At 44.9% G+C, this 26242-nt stretch overlaps 1 protein-coding gene across 2 annotated transcripts in view; it reads left to right on the top strand.

Moving 5' to 3' along the window:
- Positions 1–521: 521 nt before the first annotated feature.
- CUNH2orf42 (chromosome unknown C2orf42 homolog) overlaps positions 522–26242 on the top strand; it is a 31582-nt gene continuing 5861 nt past the window's right edge. The window contains exons 1-6 of one of the 2 annotated variants that reach the window (XM_018558880.1): positions 522–688; positions 5058–5870; positions 12094–12219; positions 16619–16711; positions 21309–21413; positions 25873–25980. In XM_018558880.1, the coding sequence (XP_018414382.1) occupies positions 5060–5870; positions 12094–12219; positions 16619–16711; positions 21309–21413; positions 25873–25980 (1243 nt within the window). In that variant the 5' untranslated portion in view covers positions 522–688; positions 5058–5059. Of the gene's footprint in view, positions 689–5046; positions 5871–12093; positions 12220–16618; positions 16712–21308; positions 21414–25872; positions 25981–26242 lie in introns of both variants that reach the window. The other variant, XM_018558879.1, reaches the window with a different exon arrangement.

Genomic DNA, 26242 nt, shown 5'->3' with positions numbered 1-26242 from the left:
TAGAATAAAGGGGAAAAACAACTAAAAAAAAAAGAAAAGTAATGCAGCCCCCACCTCTAAGGAGCGGTCAGCTGATATATACTGTATTACAATGCTGGTTTGGGGTTTAGATAGACTTTAATATTTATATTCTAAGATGTGGGGGGATAAAGCAGAGTGCGATGACATGCTGTGTGCAACCAGTGATAAGCAGTCGATACCCCGACATCCAGCGATGAGCAGTCGATACCCCGACATCCAGCGATGAGCAGTCGATACCCCGACATCCCATGATAAGCAGCCCACCCATGGACATCCAGCATCCCATTCCCCAAACCTCCAGCAATGAGCAGCCCATTCCCCAGACCTCCAGCAATGAGCAGCCCATCCAGTGACTAGCAGCCCATCCAAGGACATGCAGGCTCAGCACACAACACAGCTACGCAATGCCGCTTCACCTCTTGCGCCCGGGGCATGCCGGGACATTTCATTCTGCATCTGCGCTACATCGCCACACAACAGGCGCCGCGGATCCGATAGAACTACATTTCCCACCAGCCCTGGGTGACATCACGCATCATGTGACCCGGCCCGCTCAATCGCTCCCTTTGTTACAGAGCTCGCAGCGTTTGTAAGGCGCTCCGGAGAAGGGTGTGAGGCAAGGGCCCGGCTGTGGAGCTAGGGCCCCCGAGCAGCGTTCCCGTTACAGGTAAGGGAAAGAGGAGGAGCTCCGAAGTGAGTACAGTGGAGGGTGAGGGGGGACTGGCTCTACAGCGGCTGCTTTATAACGGTGATAGCCACGTCTCCGGCGCAGAGGGTGAGTGCCGGAAGTGACGTCACTGGTAGCTTAGCGCTGGAGTGCTGAGTTTGGGTACGAAGAGGCAGAGGATAGAAGACAGTGGGAGGTCGGGGGACACAGGGACCTCCTGAAGGGCTGCCAGTCTGTGAGAATGACTTGTCTGTGTGGAGTGTTTCACTCCCATATGAGCCTACTGGGCAGACAGACCACAATGTGGGATAGCCAATCAGAGTCCTCCTTACAGTCAGCACCTCATTAAAAGACGGGTTGTGATTGTTTGCTGTCATTAGTGCTCGGCTCCTTGCTGTGTGTCATTGGCTATGCCCAGCAGTGTTAATGTTGAGTCCTGAGCTGAATCCATGCTGACAATCACATGATTAAGGCCTCATTCACACTGCCGCACGTACACGCGCGTATTGTACCATATGCAACCTACACAAATAAATGGCTCCATACACACAGCCGCGTATAGAGCCGTATATTTGCGTAGCGTATATATATATGCGCAGGAACAGAGATGCGCGCGTCTATGAGCGTACGTGCGTACAGCACATTAAAAATTCCATTACGTGTGATGCATTCTGGGATTGCATATAGTGCACGCATATACGCTCGTATATACGCAATATACAATTTTGCTTGCGTTGTGTGTGAATGAGGCCTTAATGGCTGTTTTCAATAGTTTGTTTCTGATGGATTGGATTTTCGCTGCGCGTTGCATCGTTCCATTACTATGATTGATGATGAATCACTTATGTGATTGATCTCAAATCAATAGGTGTATGGCCGCCATAATTCCATGTTCACGCTACAACATGATGCAGGAATGCGTGCAAACCCATGTTTGCGCTGGGTTTTTGCTGCGTTCCGTCTATTGATTTCAATGGCAAAGTAGCTCATGCAGCACTTTCATCTGCAAGTGTCCCATGTTGTTTTTTTTTTCTCTCTGTGCCTTAAAATGCGTGGAGGGAAGGAAAAAACGTGGGATGCTTGCAGCTGAATGCATGTTTTAGTGGCTGTGTTTGGCGTGTCGTTATCAAGTGCTGGTTAGTCCATGGTCCCATCGCACTCCTGACCGTGTAAATCCCTTCAAGAATTGGGTGCTGCGGTAATCAACGGGTGGCAGCCGTAACAATCGTGAGAAAAAGCAGAGACACCAGCACTCCAAATTTGCAAAATACGTCTATTTATTGACGTGCGTCGTGGTAAAAAACAACAAACGTTTCGGTGTCACAAAGGATCCCCTTCATCAGGTAAAACATACAGTGTAAGTGCACATAAACACAGCTGATATATAGCCCCAACCCTAATCAGAATGGCCAATCATCAACCTCCACAGCGATGTCATGGGGTCGATGTGGAGGTTGATGATTGGCCATTCTGATTAGGGTTGGGGCTATATTCCCGCCTTTTCTGGGGGAATCTGATTGGCTGCACCCGTGAACTCATGTCCTCGCATGCAGATTGATACGTGTGAGCCGATTGGCTACAGATTCAATTTTTCATCTTGCCTAGCTGAGCACGGGGGAGAATATTGCTAGACACGCTGCATGCAAAGCTCCGTTCACCGCCGCTTTCCTTTGCTTTGCGCGCCTCCATGTGCAGTGTGTTAGGCAGTGGCGGACCTAATGAACAAAGGGCCCTGGTGCAAGATTATTTTTTTTGGGCCCGCCCCCCCAAAAAAAAACTACAAACACAGCGCTCTCCTCCCGCAGCGCTCGGCCGGCTGTCACTTTCTTTCCTCCCCGCTGGGACACAGAGCAGCGCCCAGCGGGGAGGAAAGAAAGCACGGATGCGCTGCATTTAGCCAAAAGTGCCATTTCCGGCCGACGTCTTTTGGCGGCCGATATATCGGTGCATCTCTAATATTTACAGCAATGCAGAATGGCACAGGCTATAGGGGACTACACATCCCAACAATACTTTATATAACAATAGCATTTCTGTATAAAGTACTGCTGAGATTTGTAGTCCTCTATAGGGGGTCCCATTGTGCATTGCTGCAACAGTACTTTATACAACATTAGGCTACAAATAATAATTATTTTAATGAATTATTTCCCCGTACCTCTTCTGGCTGGTGTTCTGTCCTCACCTGTTTCCTGTGTGTCTTCTGTTTGCTGGGTCCTCACTGCCGTCCAAGGCCCCATGATGTACCTACAGGGCTGTCTTCAGTGCCTCCTTGTTCCGCGGCTCCCTCCTCACAGCGGCCGGCGGACAGGCCCCCCCATTTCAGTGCGTCGCGGGGCGCCCCCCCATTTTGGATTGTCAGATGTTAAGATCAGTATCTCCACAGGCCCTGGTGCGCCTGCACCGGCGGTAGTTCCGCCACTGGTGTTAGGGCTTCACAGGCTTTAGGGCCGGTTCACACCATCTACAGAGCATTCCGGCATGGTTTGTGGCCGAAACGCACTGGATCGCATAGATTCTGTCTGCCCCCCCCCCTGAAACTATACAGTTATTTGAAAATGAATCAACATGTCGATATTGAGGGGGTTAAAACATGGAGCTGAGCAAACGCATTTTGCTGAGCAAACGTGGCTGAGCAAATGCATTTTTTCTCCACATACAGGGAAAATGCCGAACGGACATGTAGCGCTTTTCCGTATTTGGTACACGTCCAGGTACTCAATGGGGATGCATGCCAAACGCAAGAAATAAAGTCCCGGGAACGTGTGCTCGCACTATGCCCTAAATGGAGCCTAAGGTTGTCCCTCCATGTATCAACCAGCCTTTCTCTACCAGGGTGCCTTCTGCCTTCCTGAGAGGTACCTTGACATTTTCTTTCACAGCATTTTGTATTAGTTTAACCAAACAGGCACCAGAACATAATCCGCAATAGGCACCAGTGACTTGACGCTGCAGCCAGAGTGTGAACAAAGTGTACACAAGCTTTGCTGAATAACATCAGGGCGATAGAGAAAACTCGTCACAATCGGCAGGTAAAAATGACACCTCGAAATAACCTTGAAATTAGGTCACGTGGTGCAGCCTATAGGACTCACCGATATCCATCAAATGAGCGGCCATTATAGCCCAAACGTGTGGCCAACTGTTATGGGCTCATAAAGACAGATCGTACAATGAATTGCGGCTGGAGTAGAATTTCCTTGTCAGACGAGGCAAAAAATAAAAGGCGATCCGGTAGAATAATCGCCGAGTGGGGAAAGGGAAGGGAGGGTTGGGGGGAAAGAATGGAAAGAGGTAGAAAGTAAAGAGAAAAGAAAGAACAAGCTGCAGAGCAACAGACATGGGAGGAAAAACAAAGACAAAAGGTCTCAGAGGGTAGAATCAGTGAATTAGGAAGACACCAAGGAAACCTCAAAGCACTGGGGGGCTAGCATAGGAGATCCTGGAGCCTGCCTTGAAATGTTCACACAGCATCAGGCCTTTCCATGGTGCAAGCCGGCCATCAGCACTATGAAAAGGAATGATGTTAATCTGGGGAGGGTGGGATCCATTCAGAAAAGGACGGATGTTTCCCTGTGTCCAGGCCAGCTGCCAGCTCCCGATGTGATGGTAGGACTGTGATGCGAAGGGGGGACTGAGGACTCTAATATGAAGGGGGGGGTGCTAATGTAAGAGAGAATGACCCTGATGTGACGGGGGGGGCGCTCCTGATGTGAAGACTGGGAGGGATTTTGATGTAAAAGGGGGACATCACTTTTTCTGTGTTCCTGCAAGCCCCCCTCCCCCCTTATAATCCATGCCAGACCCCTATCTTACACAAGGGTCCTGTATGAATTTTGTAGAGACCATGTGTCTTATGCCCCTCCCTTATAATCCATGCCAGACTCCTATCTTACACAAGGGTCCTGTATGAATTTTGTAGAGATCATGAAGGGAATTTATGAAAACTAGAGCAGACAAAATCTGGAGCAGCTGTGCACAGCAACCAATCAGCTTCTCCCTTTCATTTTCAAATCAGAAATGAACATACTGAAGAGAGAAGCTGATTGGTTGCTATGCACAGCTTCTCCGGTTTTGGTAAATTCCCCCCCATGTGTCTTTTTTTACAATTTGTGTTTTTTATATTTAAGGTGGAGTGCCTCGAAATTTTGCATACTTTTAAAGGGTGATGTGACTGAATAAAGCTTGAGAAACGCTGGTGTAACTAATGAATGATTTCAATGTGCATGTGTGTGTGGGTGGATAAATGGAACTATAAATATCTGCTTCCTGTCACTAGAATGAAGATTAGTGTTGGTTTTCATGGCGGCTGCCTGTGAAAGGGAATAAAGTCTAATTTTGTTTTATTGTTATTTTAGGCCTTAAGCAATGATGGAGCCCAATACTGCCAAACCAAAAGTTCCAGACTTCCTCTCCAACTTGGGAAAACCCACACTGCGAGGTGTCCGCAAGTGCCCACACTGCGGTACCTATAATGGAACCCGGGGCCTCAGCTGCAAGAATAAGAGCTGCGGCACTGTATTCCGGTGTCGAGACGTCAAGCAACCCACTAAGGATGCCGTGAAGCTGCTCACTGGTTCTGACATGCAGATCTTCTCAGTCAAACAGAGGGACAAAGGACCTGACCATCGATGTCTGGTGGTACTGGGGATTTCGGAGACCACCATCCAGACGGCCGAGGGCACAATAATCACTCACATTAGCTCAGGACGATGTTTCGCCCCCGGGTGTCTTAAAGCCGCAGCTCGGGGGGTGGTAGAGAATCAGTGCCAGCACATTAAGATGGCCTTAAATTGCCAAGTGGAAGCCGAGGCGCTTCAGCTGAAAAGTTCAGTCCTTAATGCCATGCAGATCCCGACAGAAATCAAGCAGGACATCTGGGAACTGGCGAGTGAGTGCTTGGGCCCAATGGTTCAGAAGGTGACCAAATCTATCTTTGTAGTGCGGTGTAAAATCACGCAGCAGAACAGTCTTGGTTACCTTCACGTCTACCTGACGCGGAGGGAAGGCCTCCAGAAAGGAGTGGGGCACCTCTTCCAGTGTTCCTGCGAGTCCAAAGCAGCAGCATCTAAGACCGAGATCCTGGACAAATGTGTTCATTACTACACCTGCCTGGCTGCCTTCGCCAGTGATGACATCCTCTCCGAACAGTTCACAGAACATTTCTACGTCATGTCTGAAGGTAAGAAATGCATTTCTGTGACAATGATGCCAGGAACAAAAAACATAACGCAGTCGGTCATATTAATGTAGCGAAAGGCTATCCATACAAACCCGCTTTTTAGTTTTCGGCTGATTCATTGCAATGCATTACATACACACCATGCAAATGCGTCCAGCAATGAACGTCGCCCTGTCCCTGAAGTACAAAGGGCAGATGATTTGTAAGGATTTGTTAGCAGCAGAAGGCATGTGCTAACATGTCGCACTGATGTATTTAAAGAACAACTCCGGGCAAAATTTGTATTAACGCTTGGGTGGGGTACTGCAAGAGTTAACTGCTGGTTTTCGTCTGGGGACTAAAATAAAAAAAAGTTGTACTCGCCTGATCCACCAATCCAGCTTGTTGTTAGACCGGATCCTGGAGCCTTTCTCCCCCCCCCCACACTGCAGCAGTCTAAGGTCCCTGAGTTATCACGTTCTACACTCTGAGCCTAGAATCAGGGGATTAGGAAGACACCAAGGAAACCTCAAAGCACTGGGGGCTAGCATAAGAAATCCTGAGTCTTCCGTCAGCTTTTCACACAGCGTCATGCCTTTCCATGGTGTATAGGATATGAGGACGCCAAGGGACACTAAATTGTAGGAGGAGAGAGGCTGGAGGGAGCTCTGTTACAGCTGGCCGTCTCCGAGGGTCGGGTGAGTATAACTTTGTTATTTTAGTTCCTAGACGAAAATCATTTTAATAAAAATGTTGCCCGGAGTTGGCCTTTAAAGGCTATGGTACCTGAGCTTTATTAATCTCTTGCTGCTGAGAGATTGAACCACTTTCTAGCAATCACCTCAACAGGTTAGAGCTTTACAGGAATTTTTTAGAAGGTTAAAGTGATCTTAAAAACGTTTTTAAGGTTTTTTAAATGTTGATGAATCACTTACAATGGATGCTGCTTCTTGATGTTTAAAAGTTTTAGTTTCCTGCAGAATCAGCTGCTCCCATAGCACTGGCCCTGATATCCTGTATTAGGGTGGCTCCTTTCCCTTGCAGGGTCCTATGGAGTCACACTTGTGTGTGTGCTAGTAACCTGTGTGTGTCTACAATCACATAGCATCAGCACACCAAGATAAACCCCTTCCCTGCTCCCTGCTTCTCTTTCCTCCCTTCTCCAAGCTAGTAGTTATACATCTGCTGGATTCTGTGCTCTCCCTTGTGATCTTGTACTGGACGGGAGGTTCAGGGAAGCCAAGCTGAGAGAGCTGGAGCTGATGGAAACATGATGACTGTAAAGTGCTTGGTCAAAAATGTAAAGAAAGACTTTGCTGGCCAATATATATTTGGTTTATGTGGAGTCATTATTGAAAAGGTTTGAGAGTTTAAAATGACTTTAACCCCTTCATGACTGAGGCCCTTTTTTCCATTTTTGCACCCATGTTATATTCCACATTTTAGGCCTGAAAATGACGTAAAACCCCCCAACATTATATATTTTCTGAATGCCAAGACCCTATAGAATAAAATGGTGGTAGTTGAAAATTTTTATGTTGCGCAATATTAGCGCAACTCCTTATTAAACCCCAAAATTTAGTGACAAATTTAATTAAATGCCCCAAAACACAACAAATTACCCATTTTTTTAATGAAATATAAAAGATGAGGTTACAACGAGTAAAACGATACCCAACATGCCCAGTTTACAGATTGCGTGCGACCGTGAAACGGCGAAAAACTGCAGTACCCCAAAAAATCAATAAAAGACACTTTAAAAGCCCCCACAGGTCATCAATTTAGAGATACCCCAAAATACTGGCCCTAGAATTATTGCTCTCACTCCGGCGTGCGCGGCGATACCCAACATGTGTAGCGCGTTCGTCGTTTTCATGCGTAGGCGCACCCGACGCGTGTTTACGTGGCGACGCGCGGGGGCGGGGTACTTTTAAATTTTTTTTTATTATTATTAGATTTATTTTATTTCATTTTAATTTTAAAAACTGTTTTTTTTTTTTTTTTTACTTTACTTTGACTGCTATCACATGGGGGGGCTTGCAAGCCCCCCCATGTAATAGCAGATGGTGGTGACAGGTCCTCTTTAAGGTGATGCTGGGGGTCCAAAAGACCCTCAGTGTCACCTTTACACTGGAAATAAGCTATTGAAGTGCAGATCGCACTTCAATAGCTTATAGCTGGGCTGCAGGAGCCCAGAACTGACAGCCCAGGGACCGGAAGTGATGCAATCTGCATCGCTCCCGGTCCCATAGAACGGGGAGGGGATCGATGAACGGAAGTTCGTCGACCTCCTCCCCAGCTCCCCGCGGACACAAAGATCGCCGGTCCCGGGCCCGTAGGAGGGGCAACGGAGCCCGGGAAGCACGGCGGGGGTGTCCGGCGGGGGGGGGGGCCCTTCTTCGGGACGCAGAAGCGATCTGGCGACAGGTAAGTCGCCAGGATCGCTTCTGTTGTAAAGCCGACAGTCGGCTCTACAAGTTTAAACAGAGTCCCGGCGGCAAAAGTCGCCGGGAGTCTGTTTAAACAGCCCCGATGCTGGCGACGTACACTGTACGTCGTCAGTCACGAAGGGGTTAAAGGCTTTCACAAATAAGCGGACACCAGTGAGAATCAATGATTCATACTGTTAGAGAAACTTGCCCCATGCACACTTGTGTCAACAGCCATGGCCAGCCGCCGCTGTGCGCAATTAGGGTCACCGACTGACTTGAACAGCCAATTTTTTATGTACTGGCCGAAAATTCGCACAGTGTGTGGGTCTGTCGGCTCCCTTTCAGCCGGAATTCCTCGATCAGCTGATCGAAGGAGCCGGCTGAAAAATCTCAGTGCGATCAGAGCCAGCAGCCAATGAGCTGCCCACTCTGAGTGGGTATTCTGTCTGTGGCGGCACCTGTCAGAATACAATGTAAACAGCGGGATTCCTCGATCGACACGCTGTTTTTGTTGATCAATTTCTTCCGTTCAGGTGGATGGCCAGCTTTATGCATCCAGGGCTGGCAATTCTGGATGCAACAAATTGTTCAGTTTGTATGCTGCTACGTCCAGATGTGACATTGAGCTGCACCTGAGTGCTGTAAGCTAACCGTCCGTCCAGATGAGCCCTAATTGTGCTCCTGAAATCGCTAGCCATTAATTGCAAGAAGTCGCAGTTGATAGCTATGCAAATGAGAAAACTCAGTCATACACAATTGATCATTACAGAATTCTACCCATGTAGCTTACCCCATAGGGAGCCATTTGTTCCATCTGGCATTGAACAGTTGCTACTCGGAGAACAATTGATTGAGATTTTCTTACGGAGTTGCTAAAAATGTCCTGTTTAGCTCTGAGGTAATGACTGCCAGTACGTGATGAAATCTCTCACTTGCAAGGAATGGAAAGCCCTTGTGTAGCTCTGGTCTAACTTTTGAGAGACCTCATTTTTGTTGACGTGGACGGGAAAAACTTCAAGGCACCAAAAAAGCAGCAGTCGTATTTTTTTCATTACACGGCATTGTTTTGCATAGATGAAGTGGATTGAAAACAGGATTGTCTATTGCCTATTAATTGTCCTGTAGCGGGTGATGAAGCAAATGCTTAACATCTGATTTGGGGGTCACTGTAGACCATAAACTCAATAATAGATTACAGTGCCAGGTTGCGGTAAGCAAAGCTAATAGAGTCCTGTCCTGCATCAAGAAGGGAATGTTTTGCAGGGATAAGTCTATAATTTTGCCACTTTACACATCACTGGTTCGGCCTCACCTGGAGTATGCGGTGCAGTTTTGGGCACCGGTACACAGAGGGGATGTCCTTGAACTGGAGAGGGTCCAGCGAAGGGCGACCAAACTCATCAAAGGGATGGAGGACCAGAGCTATGAGACACGGTTACTAAATTTAAATATGTTCACGCTGGAACTTAGGAGATTAAGGGGGGACATGATTTTCATGTACAAAATGTTCCATAGTCATAGCGACATTAGCAACAAACTCTTTACGATTAATTCCGTAACAAAGACTAGAGGGCAAGAAGCTTTTGGACGATTTCCTGAGAAACGGTAATATACAGGGGTACAAGTACTCCTAAAAACGAGATGACTCGGGGATCTTTACACACACACACACACACAATGGGTTGGACTTGATGGACATGTGTCTTTATTCAACCTCAAATACTATGTAACTATGTAATTATGATCCATTGTGAACAAACCCTGAAGCTGGCCATACACCTATAGGTTATCTACAGATCTGATTGGATGCAGGCATTGTTCAGGTGTTTTGACAGCCAACGGGGCCGACTAGCAAGATACTGAAGCTTTGCCCAGTGGGAGATTCCTCCATCCACACAGTTTAGCATAGATGGAGGAATCTGCTGCACATTTTCCATCTGACCATAGAAAGTCTGCAGATAATCTATAGGTGTATGGCCAGGTTAAGTTCTGGAATGTGGTGTGCAGATACAGTTGCATCTCACAGCAAAAAGTTCCAAAAACAGCAAGTGTGCATAACGTGCTATACAATGTAAGTTTACTAGGATGCACTGATATAATTTTTTCAAGACCGAGTAGGAGTACCGATCCTTTTCCTGAAGTACTCTCCACCGATACCGATTCCTTTTTTCTGTGTGTGTCATGTGAAGTTTTCCGGGAACAATACAGACTAATGTCTGCAAAGGTTCTCATTCATCCAGAATATACAGAAATACAGACAATGATGTTAGGATGGTGGTGGAGCACCAGAGCCCAGTCACAGCTGTAACCACTGCCACCCCAGTAGTTCTGCCACTGATTCCAAGCTGTACAGCAATGCAGAATACCACCAGCTATAGAGGACTACAAATCCCAGCAATACATTTTACAGCAATGCAGAATACCACCAGCTATAGAGGACTACAAATCCCAGCAATACATTTTACAGCAATGCAGAATAATATGACACTACATACACAGTGTTGCTCACCAAGGCTGTGCAGGGTCTCGTCAGGGCTGAGCGGGTGGTGGGAAGGACCGGACCAGCGCTGTAAACAGCCACCGCTAGGTCCCCAGCAGGCATGAGACTTTACGGCAGCCGAATCCATTAAAAAATGTAAAGGGCCGGTATCGGTACTTAGTATAGGGGCATTTTAACGAGTATCGGTGCATCCCTAAAATTGAGTTTAAAAAAAAAAAAAATGGGTTTGTCTTAAACCTGATCCCATTAACAGTGTTTGAAAAGGATGGTGGTAATAGGGTAGTCTGCTAATTGCATGTACCACCCGTATTCTGGAATATGGTGCTGCCACAATCCTACTGCGCCAATACCATTAGCCTTTCACATTCTTGCCCGTGCACATTATTTGGAATATTTGGCCATTTTAGACTTCTGTATCACACAGTTCTGATACACGGTGAGCGGGCGTGACTGATGCACTAGGAGCGGGCGTGACTGATGCACGGGGAGCGGGCGTGACTGATGCACGGGGAGCGGGCGTGACTGATGCACGGGGACCAGACATGGTCGGTTAACAGTATGCCTGTGTGCACAGTGGGGATTTTGCATTGCTCTATCTTGGACAGGACAACTCACAGGTAACAGTGACGCCTATCTTCCGCAGTCCATTCCAAATCTCATCCACGGCATTCTTCTTTATGTCGGAGAGGCCCTTCCAGAGAAAACTTTAGTGGAACATTAAGCCACCGAGATCAGTCTGTTTTGTGAAAATCAGAATGGGTTTCTCAGCACCAATGACACATCCACTAAAAGTTATTATGAGCACAGCCAAAATTGTTCCCTTCTGTCAGCTATTTTTCCATATATCCGTCTCCTCCCCATGTTGTTTAATATGCCCAATTAAGGGGTTCCTTCAGACCCGGAGAATGTATATTGCTATCTGCTCTTCACTATACACCACACAATGAGCTGCATTTTGTGGCTCAGTCATAAAATGAAGGCTGCACTCTGGTATCTGCATTAAGTCATGGCGTTCTCTCAGCATCACGCAGCAGGGAGAACTTTGTCAGAGGCTCATATCACAGGTCATGTGGCTTCATAACAGTAACCGTAAAGAAGAACATTCATTTTATGGGTAATGCAAACAATTCTTTCATGGTAGTAGTGCAGGTAAGAAAATAATAGGGGGGCTCAGTTTTGGTGCTTCGACAACAAAAAAAGAAATGTTTAACTTTGACACTCCTTGTTCCTCTTCATAGTTGTTTATGATCTATAAATGCAATCCGTTGTTGAAATTGATATTACTATCGACTTGTTTCTTACAATTGCACAGGCCTGAAAGAGATAACAGTGTTAGAAACGGACGGCAAGATGGAGACTGTGGAAACCGTGGTCCAGATACACGAAGAATCATCACCATTGCTGAAACCCAAGAAACTGAGAAAGGACGACTCTCCAGGTGATAATCCGATGTATTTAGTAATATTCTTAAACACTTACCAAATGAAACCTGTCATCAGAGCAACATACAGGCTGGAATTGCTGACCTCGTCTTTTGCAATCGCCAATTGCCTGGCTGTCATGCTGGCCCTCTTACCTTAGTAGTGGGTCACTCACCTAAAACAAGTATGCAGGTATGCACTTCTGAATTTCCAGATTAGCTTACTTCTTTTGGGTCAATGACTTGGTTGGTACTGCAGCCAGTAAGTGAGTATGAGTATGTGAGTATATCCAGTGTGTTGTATATTCTCCCTGCTAATGTTTATGGGGGATACACAAGATCTCTGCCCTTCAAAAATGGACACTAAGGGGCTTATTTACAGCCTCAATTCCAAAAAAGTTGGGGCACTGTGTAAAATCTACCTAAAAACAGAATGCAATGATTTACAAATCTCATAAACCCAGATTTTAATTACAATAGAAAACATATCAAATGTTTAAACTAAGAAAATGGACCATTTTAGGAAAAATTAAGGTCATTTTGAAATTGATGGCAGCAATATGTCTCAAAAGGTTGGGACAGGGCCATGTTTACCACGGAGTAGCATCCCCTCTTCTTTTAACACTCTGTAAATGTCTGGGAACTGAGGAGACCAGTTGCTGGAGTTTTAGGAGAGGAATGCTGTCTCATTCTTGCCTGATATAGGATTCTAACTGCTCCTAAAGGTTTGCTCCTTTCCTAAGATTATACCTCTCTAAACAGGCAGCCAGGGTCTTTGCTGAAGATTCCTAAAGGGTTAGAAGACCTGCAAGGGTTAAGTGCTCGTTTTTGTCTAGGATAAAAAAAATCAAGCTCCAAGCCGTCCAGCTGTCTCAGCACTTCTCCAGCTTGTCTCCTACTCCACTACAGCGATGGAATGCCCCTCTGTGTCCCCACGTTCTATACACTGTGTATAGAACGTGAGGATTTACGGGACCTTCGACTGTTGCAGAGGAGGGCCGATGGTACTTTTGCCATTTTCAACCGATATGTTTCGGCGGCCGAGCTTTCGGTGCATCCCTAAACATTACAGTTTTGATTTGTGAAGAAGCAGACACTGCTCTGCAAAACATGTAAAGCAAGAAAGGAACATACATGACCATCTGTTAGAAAACTATGACCTGCTATTGTAAAGTGAATAGGACCCCGTATATATGTGGTTCCTGGGACTGCAGTGTGCACTTTTCTTTTTGGGAAGCTGCTGAAGTAATGTAGTGCACTTGTACTGCTTTTGTTGCCATGGTGCATCAGCGGATGTGCAATGTGCAGCGTAATCTCTCCTGTACTTGATTGTATACCCACCTCCCTCCATGACATTCTGATTGAACAACTTCTGCAGATCAGAACATTTAAAGTGATACTAAACTTTCAAGTACCTTAACAAAACTATCTTATTTGTGTATCACTTGAGGGTACTAAAAGTGTCAGCAGTCCCTGTGCATTATATGACAATCCGGGAGTCCTGTGTGTGAGGGCACTACAAGTGCAGTGCAGGTTCCTCAGAGGGCGGCCAGCTGAATTGCCACTTTTCTGCCTGAGCGCACACTAAAAAATAAAAATAACCTTGTTTGTTGCGGTACAAAGCTTGGGACTGGAGGGCCTAATAAACCCTTGTGGCAGGCCGGTACTGGCCTGCGGCCCTTGTAAATTGACATGTCTGCTCTACATTGTATAAAGTGGGTTAATTCTTAAAAATGCATTTAATTTCTTTAACTATTAACAAAAATGTATCTTCTTTGTGTATCACTCGGCTGTATTTTACAAATCTCATAAACCCAGATTTTAATTACAATAGAAAACATATCAAATGTTTAAACTAAGAAAATGGACCATTTTAGGAAAAATTAAGGTCATTTTGAAATTGATGGCAGCAATATGTCTCAAAAGGTTGGGACAGGGCCATGTTTACCACGGAGTAGCATCCCCTCTTCTTTTAACACTCTGTAAATGTCTGGGAACTGAGGAGACCAGTTGCTGGAGTTTTAGGAGAGGAATGCTGTCTCATTCTTGCCTGATATAGGATTCTAACTGCTCCTAAAGGTTTGCTCCTTTCCTAAGATTATACCTCTCTAAACAGGCAGCCAGGGTCTTTGCTGAAGATTCCTAAAGGGTTAGAAGACCTGCAAGGGTTAAGTGCTCGTTTTTGTCTAGGATAAAAAAAATCAAGCTCCAAGCCGTCCAGCTGTCTCAGCACTTCTCCAGCTTGTCTCCTACTCCACTACAGCGATGGAATGCCCCTCTGTGTCCCCACGTTCTATACACTGTGTATAGAACGTGAGGATTTACGGGACCTTCGACTGTTGCAGAGGAGGGCCGATGGTACTTTTGCCATTTTCAACCGATATGTTTCGGCGGCCGAGCTTTCGGTGCATCCCTAAACATTACAGTTTTGATTTGTGAAGAAGCAGACACTGCTCTGCAAAACATGTAAAGCAAGAAAGGAACATACATGACCATCTGTTAGAAAACTATGACCTGCTATTGTAAAGTGAATAGGACCCCGTATATATGTGGTTCCTGGGACTGCAGTGTGCACTTTTCTTTTTGGGAAGCTGCTGAAGTAATGTAGTGCACTTGTACTGCTTTTGTTGCCATGGTGCATCAGCGGATGTGCAATGTGCAGCGTAATCTCTCCTGTACTTGATTGTATACCCACCTCCCTCCATGACATTCTGATTGAACAACTTCTGCAGATCAGAACATTTAAAGTGATACTAAACTTTCAAGTACCTTAACAAAACTATCTTATTTGTGTATCACTTGAGGGTACTAAAAGTGTCAGCAGTCCCTGTGCATTATATGACAATCCGGGAGTCCTGTGTGTGAGGGCACTACAAGTGCAGTGCAGGTTCCTCAGAGGGCGGCCAGCTGAATTGCCACTTTTCTGCCTGAGCGCACACTAAAAAATAAAAATAACCTTGTTTGTTGCGGTACAAAGCTTGGGACTGGAGGGCCTAATAAACCCTTGTGGCAGGCCGGTACTGGCCTGCGGCCCTTGTAAATTGACATGTCTGCTCTACATTGTATAAAGTGGGTTAATTCTTAAAAATGCATTTAATTTCTTTAACTATTAACAAAAATGTATCTTCTTTGTGTATCACTCGGCTGTAGATCACTCGGCTGTAGATCACTCGGCTGTAGATCACTCGGCTGTAGATCACTCGGCTGTAGATCACTCGGCTGTAGATCACTCGGATGTAGATCCTCAAATCATCTCTGAATTGGTGCTGTCCTACACATGTTACATATCGCTGCGAACGTCTCAGTGAGAGCAATCATTGTAGGCCCATCAATCACTGATAACACTCAGCCCTCGTTCACACCTGAACGTTTTGTAGCGCGTTCTACGCTCGACGAACGCTCTACAAAACGCTCAAAAATATAAATCAATGGTCTCGTTCCCACCTTGTCGTATTTCCGACCCGTCCCTAACGCGCTACACACCGGCCCACGCCTGAAAAGGTACATGTACTACTTTGGGCCATTTTGTTGCGCGTTTCCATTGGGATACAGCCAAGTAGCCTATGGAAACGCGCGTTTGTCGCGTTACTTTTTTACCGCGAATCGGTAAAAAAACGCGCGACGGTGCATATGCAATACGCCTAGGTTTCAACTAGGCCTAAACTGATGAGCGGTAAAAGTTTTTAAAGCGTCGCCTATGGCCAATTTTGGGTATTATCGTTTTTGGAGGTTTTGCGCGCGCACGCAATTTTAAGGCTTGACATGTTTAGTGTCTTGTTACCCGACGTGACCCCGACTTTTATCATTTTTCCTTAATATAGTAAAAAATAAAAGCCCTCAGTGGTAAATAAATACCACCAAAAGAAAGCTCTGTCTGTCCCCAAAAAATGGTATAAAATTAATTTCAGTACAGCGCTGCATGACGGAATAAATGTCAGTCAAAGTACCGCAGCGCTGAATACTGAAAAATGGCCTGGATGGGAAGGGGGTTTAACACCGCGGATGTCAACTGGTTAAAGCTCTTACTGCTTAAAATTAAATTTATGGAAAAATTCAGTTTCTTGGAATATAACATGGGTGCAAAAAATGAAAAAAAGGCCTCAGTCATGAAGGGGTTAAGGAAATAAAGGCGCAAGGAGAACAGAGCTATGTTCTGTGTAGTATCCGTTCAGCCTGCTGTATGGATGTTGCCATTATGTATTTGGGTATATTGTCGTATTCCAGGTCTTCTAGCCCCCTATATATATATCCATAGTGCCTACATAAAGACAGACATGTAACTGATAGCTGGGCTGGCATCACCTCTCTTTCTCTTGACAAATAAAGCTCCCCCAATTCTTTCTCACTTGTATAACCTGAAAGTGGATACTGTAAACATTTGAAATATTGTTCTTGATGTATTATTTGCATGTTTAAGGTACAAACTCTCTGGTGCAGGAGGCTACCCTTAACAGTGGGAAGAAGAATGCGGCAAAGAAAACACCAGTCAATTCAGCAGCAAAGAGACCTGGTACACACACATTTGTATTCCCTGTCATCATTTCATTGTGGAGGGTTCATCAAGATGTATTCAGTACTGTGGACTTTGTGGTGCTTGGGTGATAGAAGTGGTGTTATCCGTATGATAGAATTCTTTTCTTTGTGATAATTTTCTTTCATATTATAACACTGGCTGTTGGGTTTACTTTATACAGTAGGTTAGGTTTAGGGGTTTAGTAAGCTGCATTTAGTGTAGAGGTGCACCAAAATGAACATTTCAAAACTGAAATGGAAAAAAAAGTCAAACCGAAAATGTTTTTTTAACCTCTTGCCGTCCGCCCGTAGTAGAAAAACGGACGGACGGCACTGCTGCATCTGCGGGTTGCCGTCTCCAGACGGCAATTTTTTTCTGCTCGCGCGCGCCCCCTATATAATAGCAATAACAATAAGTGCAAAAAAAAAAATATATAAATAAAAAAAAAGAAAAGTAACACATAAAAAAATAAAATAAAAGCCACATATAAAAAAAGGGGAAAAAACCCCCCCAAAATGTTTAACTCCCCCACCCCCACGTTTACGCGCCTATAAACGTAAATACGCGTCCGGTGCCCCAGCGCGCAAAAATTACAATTGCGCTACACATGTTACATATCGCCGCGAACGTCGCAGTGAGAGCAATCATTTTAGGGCCATCAATCACTGATAACACTAAACTGATGAGCGGTAACAGCTTTTAAAGCGTCGCCTAGGGCCAATTTTGGGTATTATCGTTTTTTGAGGTTTCGCGCGCGCACGCAATTTTAAGGCTTGACATGTTTAGTGTCTTTTTACCCGACGTGACCCCATCTTTTATATTTTACCAAAAAATTGGGTAATAATAAATGTTTTATCATTTAATATAGGGGAAACTGTTTTTTTTTTTTAAATTTCGGTAATTTTTCCTTAATATAGTAAAAAAATAAAACCCCCAGTGGTGAATAAATACCACCAAAAGAAAGCTCTATCTGTCCCCAAAAAAGGGTATAAAATTCATTTCAGTACAGCGCTGCATGACGGAATAAATGTCAGTTAAAGTACCGCAGCGCTGAATACTGAAAAATGGCCTGGATGGGAAGGGGGTTTAACACCGCGGATGTCAACTGGTTAAAAAACTTTTTCAGTTTTTGTTGTTTTTTTTTAATAAACTTTTAAATGTTTTATTTTTTTACTTTACTTTTAGGGGCTTTGGGGAAATATTGGGGGTTTACACAGACCCCTGATATTTCCCTTTTAAAATAGAAAAAGAGATTGAGGACACAGAGTCCTCAATCTCTTTTTCTGCAGCCCCTGTTATCAATGAACAGGAATTCCTGTTCATTCATAACATGAGGACAGAGTATGTTTACTATAACCACAATCATGAATGAACAGGAAGTGATGTAGATAACTTCCCATTCATTCATAATTGAGGATATAGTAAACATAATCTGTCCTCAATTGAGTGTTTGTACCTCGCTCTCCTTCCTGTGTCACTGAGCGAGGAGGAGAGCTCAGCCTCTGCGTAGAGAGATGCCGTCTGCTCACAGTGCTCTCCTCCCGCAGCACTCGGCAGCCTGCAACAGTTTCTCTCCTCCCTGCTGGGACACAGAGCAGCGCCCAGCGGGGAGGAGAGAAAGAATGGATACACTGCTGTATCGGCCAGAAAATGGCACTTTCAGCATTATGCCAAAAGTGCAATTTTCTGCCAATATCTGTGCATCTATAATTTAGTGGTATATTCAAATTAATGGTTAGCCCCCCAGGGCCATCCCAGCCTTCTTCCAGGTCCAGAGTCTTCAGACAGTCCTAATTGGCTGACCTTAAAGGAGAACTAATGGGGTCAGTGTTTTTCCCCATAGTTCTCCTTGGGGTAACGGGAGGACACAAACTAGCGTCCTCCCGTTACCCTAAGCTCAGTATACCGCGAGCTACAGCTCGCGGTATACTGAGACGCCGCACCTGGAGCGGATCCCGACTTAAATGACGGGATCCGCCCAGCTGCGTGAGTGACAGCTGGCTCTGACTATCTAGAGGCAGAGCCAGCTGTACCCGCCCCCTCCCCCGTCCGTTCCGCCAGTCAGCGCTGGCAGATCGGAGAGGGGAATCTAGCCCTCCCCCTGTCACAGCAGAGAGCCGTGACAGGATCGAGAGGTGAGGGAACCCGGTATGTGTTCTCTCACCTCCCTATCTACTGAGCCGACCTGTGACAGTCTCATTGTCACAGGTCGGCTTAGAACTATGAGGTGAGTGGAAATCACTCATGTCATAGTTCTCCTTTAAATCCCATGCACGGGTGTCGCTATGTCGGAATTGTACACTGGACTGCCCATGCGAGGCATTCTGTGTACAATTAATAAACAAATTACGGCAGGCAGGGAAAGAGACTGAATGGCAGAAGAGACATATAGACTATCTTCTGTCATGAAACTCTACTTCTTTTAAAACGTTCCACATGTATATGTATCATGTTCAGTACAAACTAACACAAGTATATTTGTTTTATGAATACATGTTCAATACATGACAAAGGATTCCCAAAGCACTATGGTTTATCTAGCATGACAGAACATTGGAAGGAGAAATACAAAACCCCAGCCCTCCTATATCTTTAAGTATAGGTTTACTTCAAAAGGAACTCCTAATAGGCATTCTTATTCTGGGTCATCAGGGCAGCCATCAGAAATTTCGGGGGCCCCTTACACAGCTTTAGGCCTGGGCCCCCCCCACACCGCCGCCACACTGAGCCAGTCACATTAGTCTCTGCACAAAGGAGCTTACACTCTAAAATTTTTGATAATGTCGTTTTTTGAGGTTGTAAGGCTTAACATGTTTGCTGTTTTTTTTACCCGACGTGACCCCGCCTTTTATATATTTTACCAAAAAATTGGGTAATAATAAATGTTTTATAATTTATTATAGGGGAACTGTTTTTTTTTAATTTATTTATTTCGGTAATATTAAACACCACCAAACGAAAGCTCTATGAGTCCCCCAAAAAATGGTACCAAATTAGTTTCAGTACAGCGTTGCATGACGGAATAAATGTCAAAGTACTGCAGCGCTAAATACTGAAAAATGGTGGGGACAGGAAGGGGGTGTAACACCGCGGACTTCAAGTGGTTAAAAAAATGTTTTTTGAATTTTTTATTGTTACTTTAATTTTTACAATTTTTTTCACACTCAGCTTAATTTATTAATAGCAAATATAATGTGACAGGTCCTCTTTATGGAGACATCAGGGGTCTTGGAGACCCCTAGTGTCACCTAGGGACCCCAAAGAAGCTGATGAAGCCGAGATCTGCTTCATCATCTTCTTTTTCTGGCTCTAGGAGCCGGAGACTGTGTACAGTGACGCCAGAAGTGATGAAATGCCACTCACTTCCGATGTCCAGTGATCGGAGGAGAGATCCGTGGCTAGAAGCTGCTGATCTCTCCTCCGATCTGTCAGGGGAGACCCTCCACACCGGTCACGGGCTCACACGAGGGACAGATGAGCGCGGGAAGCTGAGGGCTGCGCCGTATTGTACTAGCGATCCGGCGTCTATACAGATCGCTTGTACATTACAGCGGATCGCTTGTATTTAAACAGCAATCATGGTTAAAAAAAAACACACACATATCACACACATAACCCACACATATCACACACTCATTAAAAAACACACACATAGCTTCATTAAAATAAAAATTACACACAATAAAACACACTCTCACAACTAATTAATAGTTAATTAAAAAAATGTCCCCCTCTCCTGCTTACCTGTTTTGCAGGAAGGGGGGCTGCATCCCTGGGCTTCAGTCAGTGAAGAATCAGTGTGCTCTGCACTCTGGCTGGTGCAGGCATACTAATCGCTCCCTGCATGTTAGCAGAGGCACCACGAGGGAGCGATCAGTATGGTCTGCATCAGCAAGAGATGCAGATCATAATGATTCCCCACCAGGGAATGATTTTCATTTTGATATATTGCCGTTTCAGCAATATATTAAATGGGATGTGGGCACTTGCCAGGATTAAAGATGGCTGCCGCTACTTGCAGCGGCCATCTTTAAAAACCTAATGTGCAGTGGACACAGGGGGACACCGGAGGCTCGCACAGCATCAGAGGTTACGATGTGGAGTGTGCGGGTGCCCCGGCTTCCTCCGGTGCTGCGAGGCCCGGCCGCCTTCAGTCACCTGTAAGGCCGTCACCCAGGTAAGGTTTGCGGGCCCCTGAGGCTGGGCGGGCCCCTTACTTGACTGTCGGCCGTACCCCTGACGGCGGCCCTGTGGGTGATTAACAAGTATTAAAATCATTACCCGAGCACAACAGGCAGGCAAATAGATTTTTAGAAGGCATTTTCACCATTGGCAGCCTATGTATACCGTGCATGGTATTGTTTGTGCATGTGTCATGAATGTGCACCTAAAGTAACTGCAGAACAATCTAGATGAACCCACATGGTATAGATGGCTCACAGAGTCCAGAAATATAGATTGCTGATGGTTTCATGTAAATGATGTATGGTGTCCCTTCAATACTGGGCGCGTTGGTTAGTGTTGAGCACTATTTGTATTTTGCATGCAATGAAAATGAATCTGTTTAGATACATGTGCACTATTTTTTTCTAAGCCCCTAACCAGCTGATGGATGAGAGTCAAGTGTCCCTGACCTTCGCAGACTGGCTGTCCAGCGTGACTGAGCGAATCCACCAGACTATGCATTACCAGTTTGAAGGTGAGTTTACTGGATTGTTTATGAAGGTTGCCAATTGTGTTTACTGCTGAAGTAGATATGTAAGCAGGTAACATTGTAATATACACTTGCATTGTAGCTTTGTACTATGCTGTGTAGATATTTTAGTTGCTGCTGTAAAAAAAAAAGGACTTTCTGACCCAGTGACCCTTATAAACCCTTCACAGAAGGGAGATGGATTGATACCCAGCAATGTTGCTACTGTTGCATTTACTGTTTCGTTCACTGTTTCGTTCATGGCTTGTTCACACCAAATACAGACCAGATCTGCAAGAGTTTCTGCACACGCAGTGCAGTGGGTTGTGCCGCGTTTTTGATGCGTTCCGGGCCGTTTTTGGTTATAAAAAACAATTTTTTTGTTTGTTTAAAATGAGGCTTCCAGGGCGTTTGCATGCGTGTTTTATGCGTTTGCATGCGTTCCAGAGCAGGTAAAATAGGGCTTGCTGCAGTTTTTTTTACATGCTCTGGAATTGAACGCTGCAATGTGAACTAGAGCCCAAAATACCATTGGAATACATTGGACGCAGTTTTGATCTGGTCTGTAACTGCTCTGCTCCGGGAACGCGCTTGGTGTGAACAAGGCCTCATTCTCTGTTCAAAGGGCTGAGCTTTGATTTGCATATGATGCCATTTAAGGGCCGGTTCACACCACTTACAGTTTGCTCCAAAGCAGTTAGAGCACTGTATCGCATACTAATTTCCCCCTGCGTTCTTGGGCAGGAGGGGGCATGCAGTATTTTTTGCGATCGCACTGGACCGGAAGGCAGGCATTGCTGTGCCACGCGTTCTGGTGTGGGCGATCCTGGTTGGGAATCAATCCCAGCAATATTGTCGGGATCCTCCTCTGCCACTGAGTGACAGCATCTTGTAGGAGCTGCTGCGTGTTTATGAGAACTTTTGCAGCCGCTCAGGTTACATCCTATCAGAAATAACACTTGCACATCCATCCTGCAGTTTGTCTTTCTTTCTCCCCTTTCCACACTGCTGTCTCCAGACAATACACATACACATAACACATCCGCACTAAGACCGTCAGTTCAGCTTCATCCTTGCCCTCCTCCCCTCTGCTGTATTTCTCTCTTCTCCCCTTGTGTGTCCCACGACAGCAGAGAGGAGGAGGGAGAGCCAAACTGAGGGTCTTAGCGCTGATGTGGTATTTGTATTGTTGGAGACAGCAGTGTGGAGAGGAGAGGGAAGGGGGGTAATTAAAAGGGGGCTTGTATTGTATTATCAAATGATACTTTCAGGGACGAAAGACAAACTGCGGGATGGAGGTGCTAGTGTTCGTAGACCAATGACATGACATGAATAAACTCTGACTCCAGACAATATTGTCGTGATAGCTTCTCAGCAAAGAGCTTAGCCCTGTCCACAGTATATTACACTGAATTGTAAGCTTATGGTGCATTTTTTATTACAGGAGTACATTGCAAAATGTACTCCTGTATCATAAGAAAACTACAAATGCAAAAAAAGGTGTACCCCATAGTTCTCCTATAAACAGGCCCATAGCAGAAATGTAGACATTGCTCTGGTCCGGTGAACAGGTGCGAGAGTTGAAGTGGTCAATGTATTTAACTAAAGAATGGCAGAGAGATGTAAAGGAATGTAGTGCACAGACCTCGGTCTCCTTGCAGGAATTCTCATGTCTCCAGCTGATGTCAGAGTTATTGTAGTGAAATGAAGCATTGCATAAATGTCTATCATATACCGCTTTCTTTTCAGCACCGCTGCTGTAACAAATTTTAATCTAAACTATTGTGCTTAATGCAAGTGCTGCTGTGCAATACGTGTCTGACCTCTGCCCTCCCCATGTCACTGGAGTGGCAGACAAAAGACATCTTTGTAGAAATACTCATTTGTCATTGTGGATGCCATTTACTGTCTTTGTGACCTTCAAATGTCAGTCAGCTAACCCAGAGAAAAGAGATACCAATAAAACAACAACACAGCTCCAGCAATGGCCTCAGGTTATTCTGTAAATATGGGGCAGTACTCCGTTTCCCCGAAAATAAGACCTAGTACTATTTTTGGGAATTGATAAAATATAAGACCTACCCTGAAAATAAGACCTAGTTGTGACCATACCCAGGGCCGGTGGTGGCATAAGTGGGAACTTGAGAAGCCTAGCACTTTTGTAGCTCCGTACGACGTACGTCCTTGGCAGCGAAAGGGTTAAGTCTTCTACCGGTATTATGGTAAAATAAAACCTGGTGTGTGTTTTTTTAAACCAAAACAAAATATAAGACAGGGTCTTATTTTTTGGGGAAACAAGGTATGTACACCCCAAGGATGATGAAGGTTCCCTCTAACCAGATGCTGCAGATTCTTTTTGGATTATTTAAGTGAATTTGATTCCTGGTGCCTTTTTTTCTTTCCATACCATTGTTTATAAGCCAGGTCTGGGCCAATCCCAGGAGCCAGGGAGGCATGTGCTTCCTAAATTACATCTGGGTCCTAACTTGTGAGGTTTTCTGTAGTTAATGGAGTTGGCTCCTAAAAGAAAATCCTTCTGGCTCCTGAATTCCATAATAATTTGTCTACTCCTGTTATAAGCATTATTCAACTTAAACTTTCCAATACATTTACCCTGAGGAACTCTATTGGGCAACGTAACTAGAATATGTACAGTGTGTGTTTCTGTATGTAGCTGCTAAAGACCTAAGCTTGTGTCCACATTAAAACACACTTGGTTTATTTATTGCTGGATGCATATCTCAGGTGGGGTGACCCCATACATTAGAGCAGCGTTTCTCAACCTTTTTAAGTCACAGCAACATTTAAAAGTATGCAAAACCTCGAGGCACCCCAGCCTAAGCTATAGCTTTTAGGGGGACTACACACAAAAAAAGTCAGTTTTCCCCTTCACATCAAAGTGCACCCTTAAAACCAGCTGTCCTCCCCTTACACCAGAGTTCCCCTTTTACATCAGGAGCCCCCTTCACTTCAGCCTTCATTGCCGCCTTCCAATCAGTGTGCCACTACCACAAACTTTTGAGGCACCCCTGAGGAGGCATACCTGTGTTCCATGGCACCCTGCTTGAGAAAGGCTGCATTAGAGTCAGACCACACTTTGCAGATATGCTTTAAGTGGATATCTGTTGTAAATACAATGATAAGTCTAACATACAATAGTGGCCAAAATTGGAGTTTGTCTAATTTGTGTTGAGCATGTTCGGCCAAGCCGATGTACGGCTGAAATTAGCCGTACCAGCCTGAAGTGAATAGCCGAACAGTGTTCGGCTCACTTCATTTCAGATCGGTCATTCACTCGGCTGGCCTTGGCAGCTTCGTGAATAGACCCCATTGTGTCCTCAAGTTATAAATCATTTTACTATCCTATCTATTCATCCAGAAATGATGCGTGCTTTTATGTGAAATGATGCGTGCTTATATATAGATATAAGTACTCGCACAGGGTTTTTTCATGAACAGAAACTGCTTTATTATTATTTCAACGGCAGACAACCAAGGAAGTCCAACATAAAATAGCTTGTCTTTAGCATAAAATATATTGGCTCACAATCCTCGAGTTGTCTCACACACTCAGTGTCCCAGTCCATTAATGGTTTTCTCTTGCAGCACTCCTCGTCCGGCCTCAAGCCTCCAGGCCACTGTCTGTTTCCTCCAGACAACCTCAATAATGTGCTAACCTGCACAATAGCTTTCACAAAGCCCACAGCTCCCTGCTGCACTGGCCTCCACTCTGACTCCGGGGTGGAGTTGTCCTATCTCCCAGGTGCAGCCCTCAACATATCCCAGCACCCTCTTCATGAGGGTTGTACACAGGTGCACAATTAGGTGTTGGTCACTACTAAAGCATGGACCAAGGAATTGAGATTTCATCCAACCCAGAGCTCTAAGAAATCTCCTGGCTCCAGAATCCCAACTATGATCCAGAAAACCCGGAAAGCACTGAAAAGCCAGCTCTGTCCTGGTTATAACACCGTGTGTGTGTATGTATGTATAGATAGATATGTTTGTGTATATACAGGTGAAACGCGAATAATTAGAATATCGTGCAAAAGTAATTGCAGTAAGTGCTGCAAAAGGGGCCCACACCAAGTACTGAGTACATATGCATGCTTGTACTTTTCAGAGGTTCGATATTGTTCTATGTACAATCCTTGTTTTATTGATTGCATGTAATAATCTACTTTTTTGAGATTGTGGATTTGGGGTTTTCATGAGCTGTAAGCCATAATCATCACAATTATGACAAATCACGGCTTGAACTATCTTGCTTTGCATGTAATGTGTCTATCTCATATATTAGTTTCACCTTTTAAGTTGCATTAGTGAAATAAATGAACTTTGCACGATATTCTAATTATTCGAGTTTCACCTGTATATCTGAATTCTCTTAGCAGTTCCCCTTCATATAGGTATAACATTGTATAACACCAAATCATGTTTTATGTTGCTGTTACATTCCCTGCAGGTAAACCGGAGCCTCTAGTATTCCACATTCCTCAGTCTTTCTTCGATGCGCTTTCACAGAGACTGTCCATGGGGAATGCGAGGATGCGACTCCCCAATTGCACTACAGGTACATTTTATTATATCCGCTCACAGGCACACTTCTGAATGCAAAATCACTCGGCATTCTCCAAGACTGGCCATATACTTGCCAGTTTGTGTTCTGTTTATCTCCCTGGCTCACTCAGAGATTGTGTGTTTTCTTTAAAGATTTACCTTCTTCTTTTTCTGTTTTGTTTTTGACAAAACAATTGATTTTGTAATTGACAAATCCATACCATAATTGACCTTCCAGCAAAAATAACACCCTCTTCCATAATGTAAAAAAGCTG

Source organism: Nanorana parkeri, unplaced genomic scaffold (genome assembly GCF_000935625.1).
Source record: "Nanorana parkeri isolate BGI_ZX_2015 unplaced genomic scaffold, ASM93562v1 scaffold365, whole genome shotgun sequence".
Taxonomy (NCBI): Eukaryota; Metazoa; Chordata; class Amphibia; order Anura; family Dicroglossidae; genus Nanorana; species Nanorana parkeri.
Note: the sequence above shows the minus strand (reverse complement) of the source record. Positions and strands in the feature narration are given on the sequence as shown.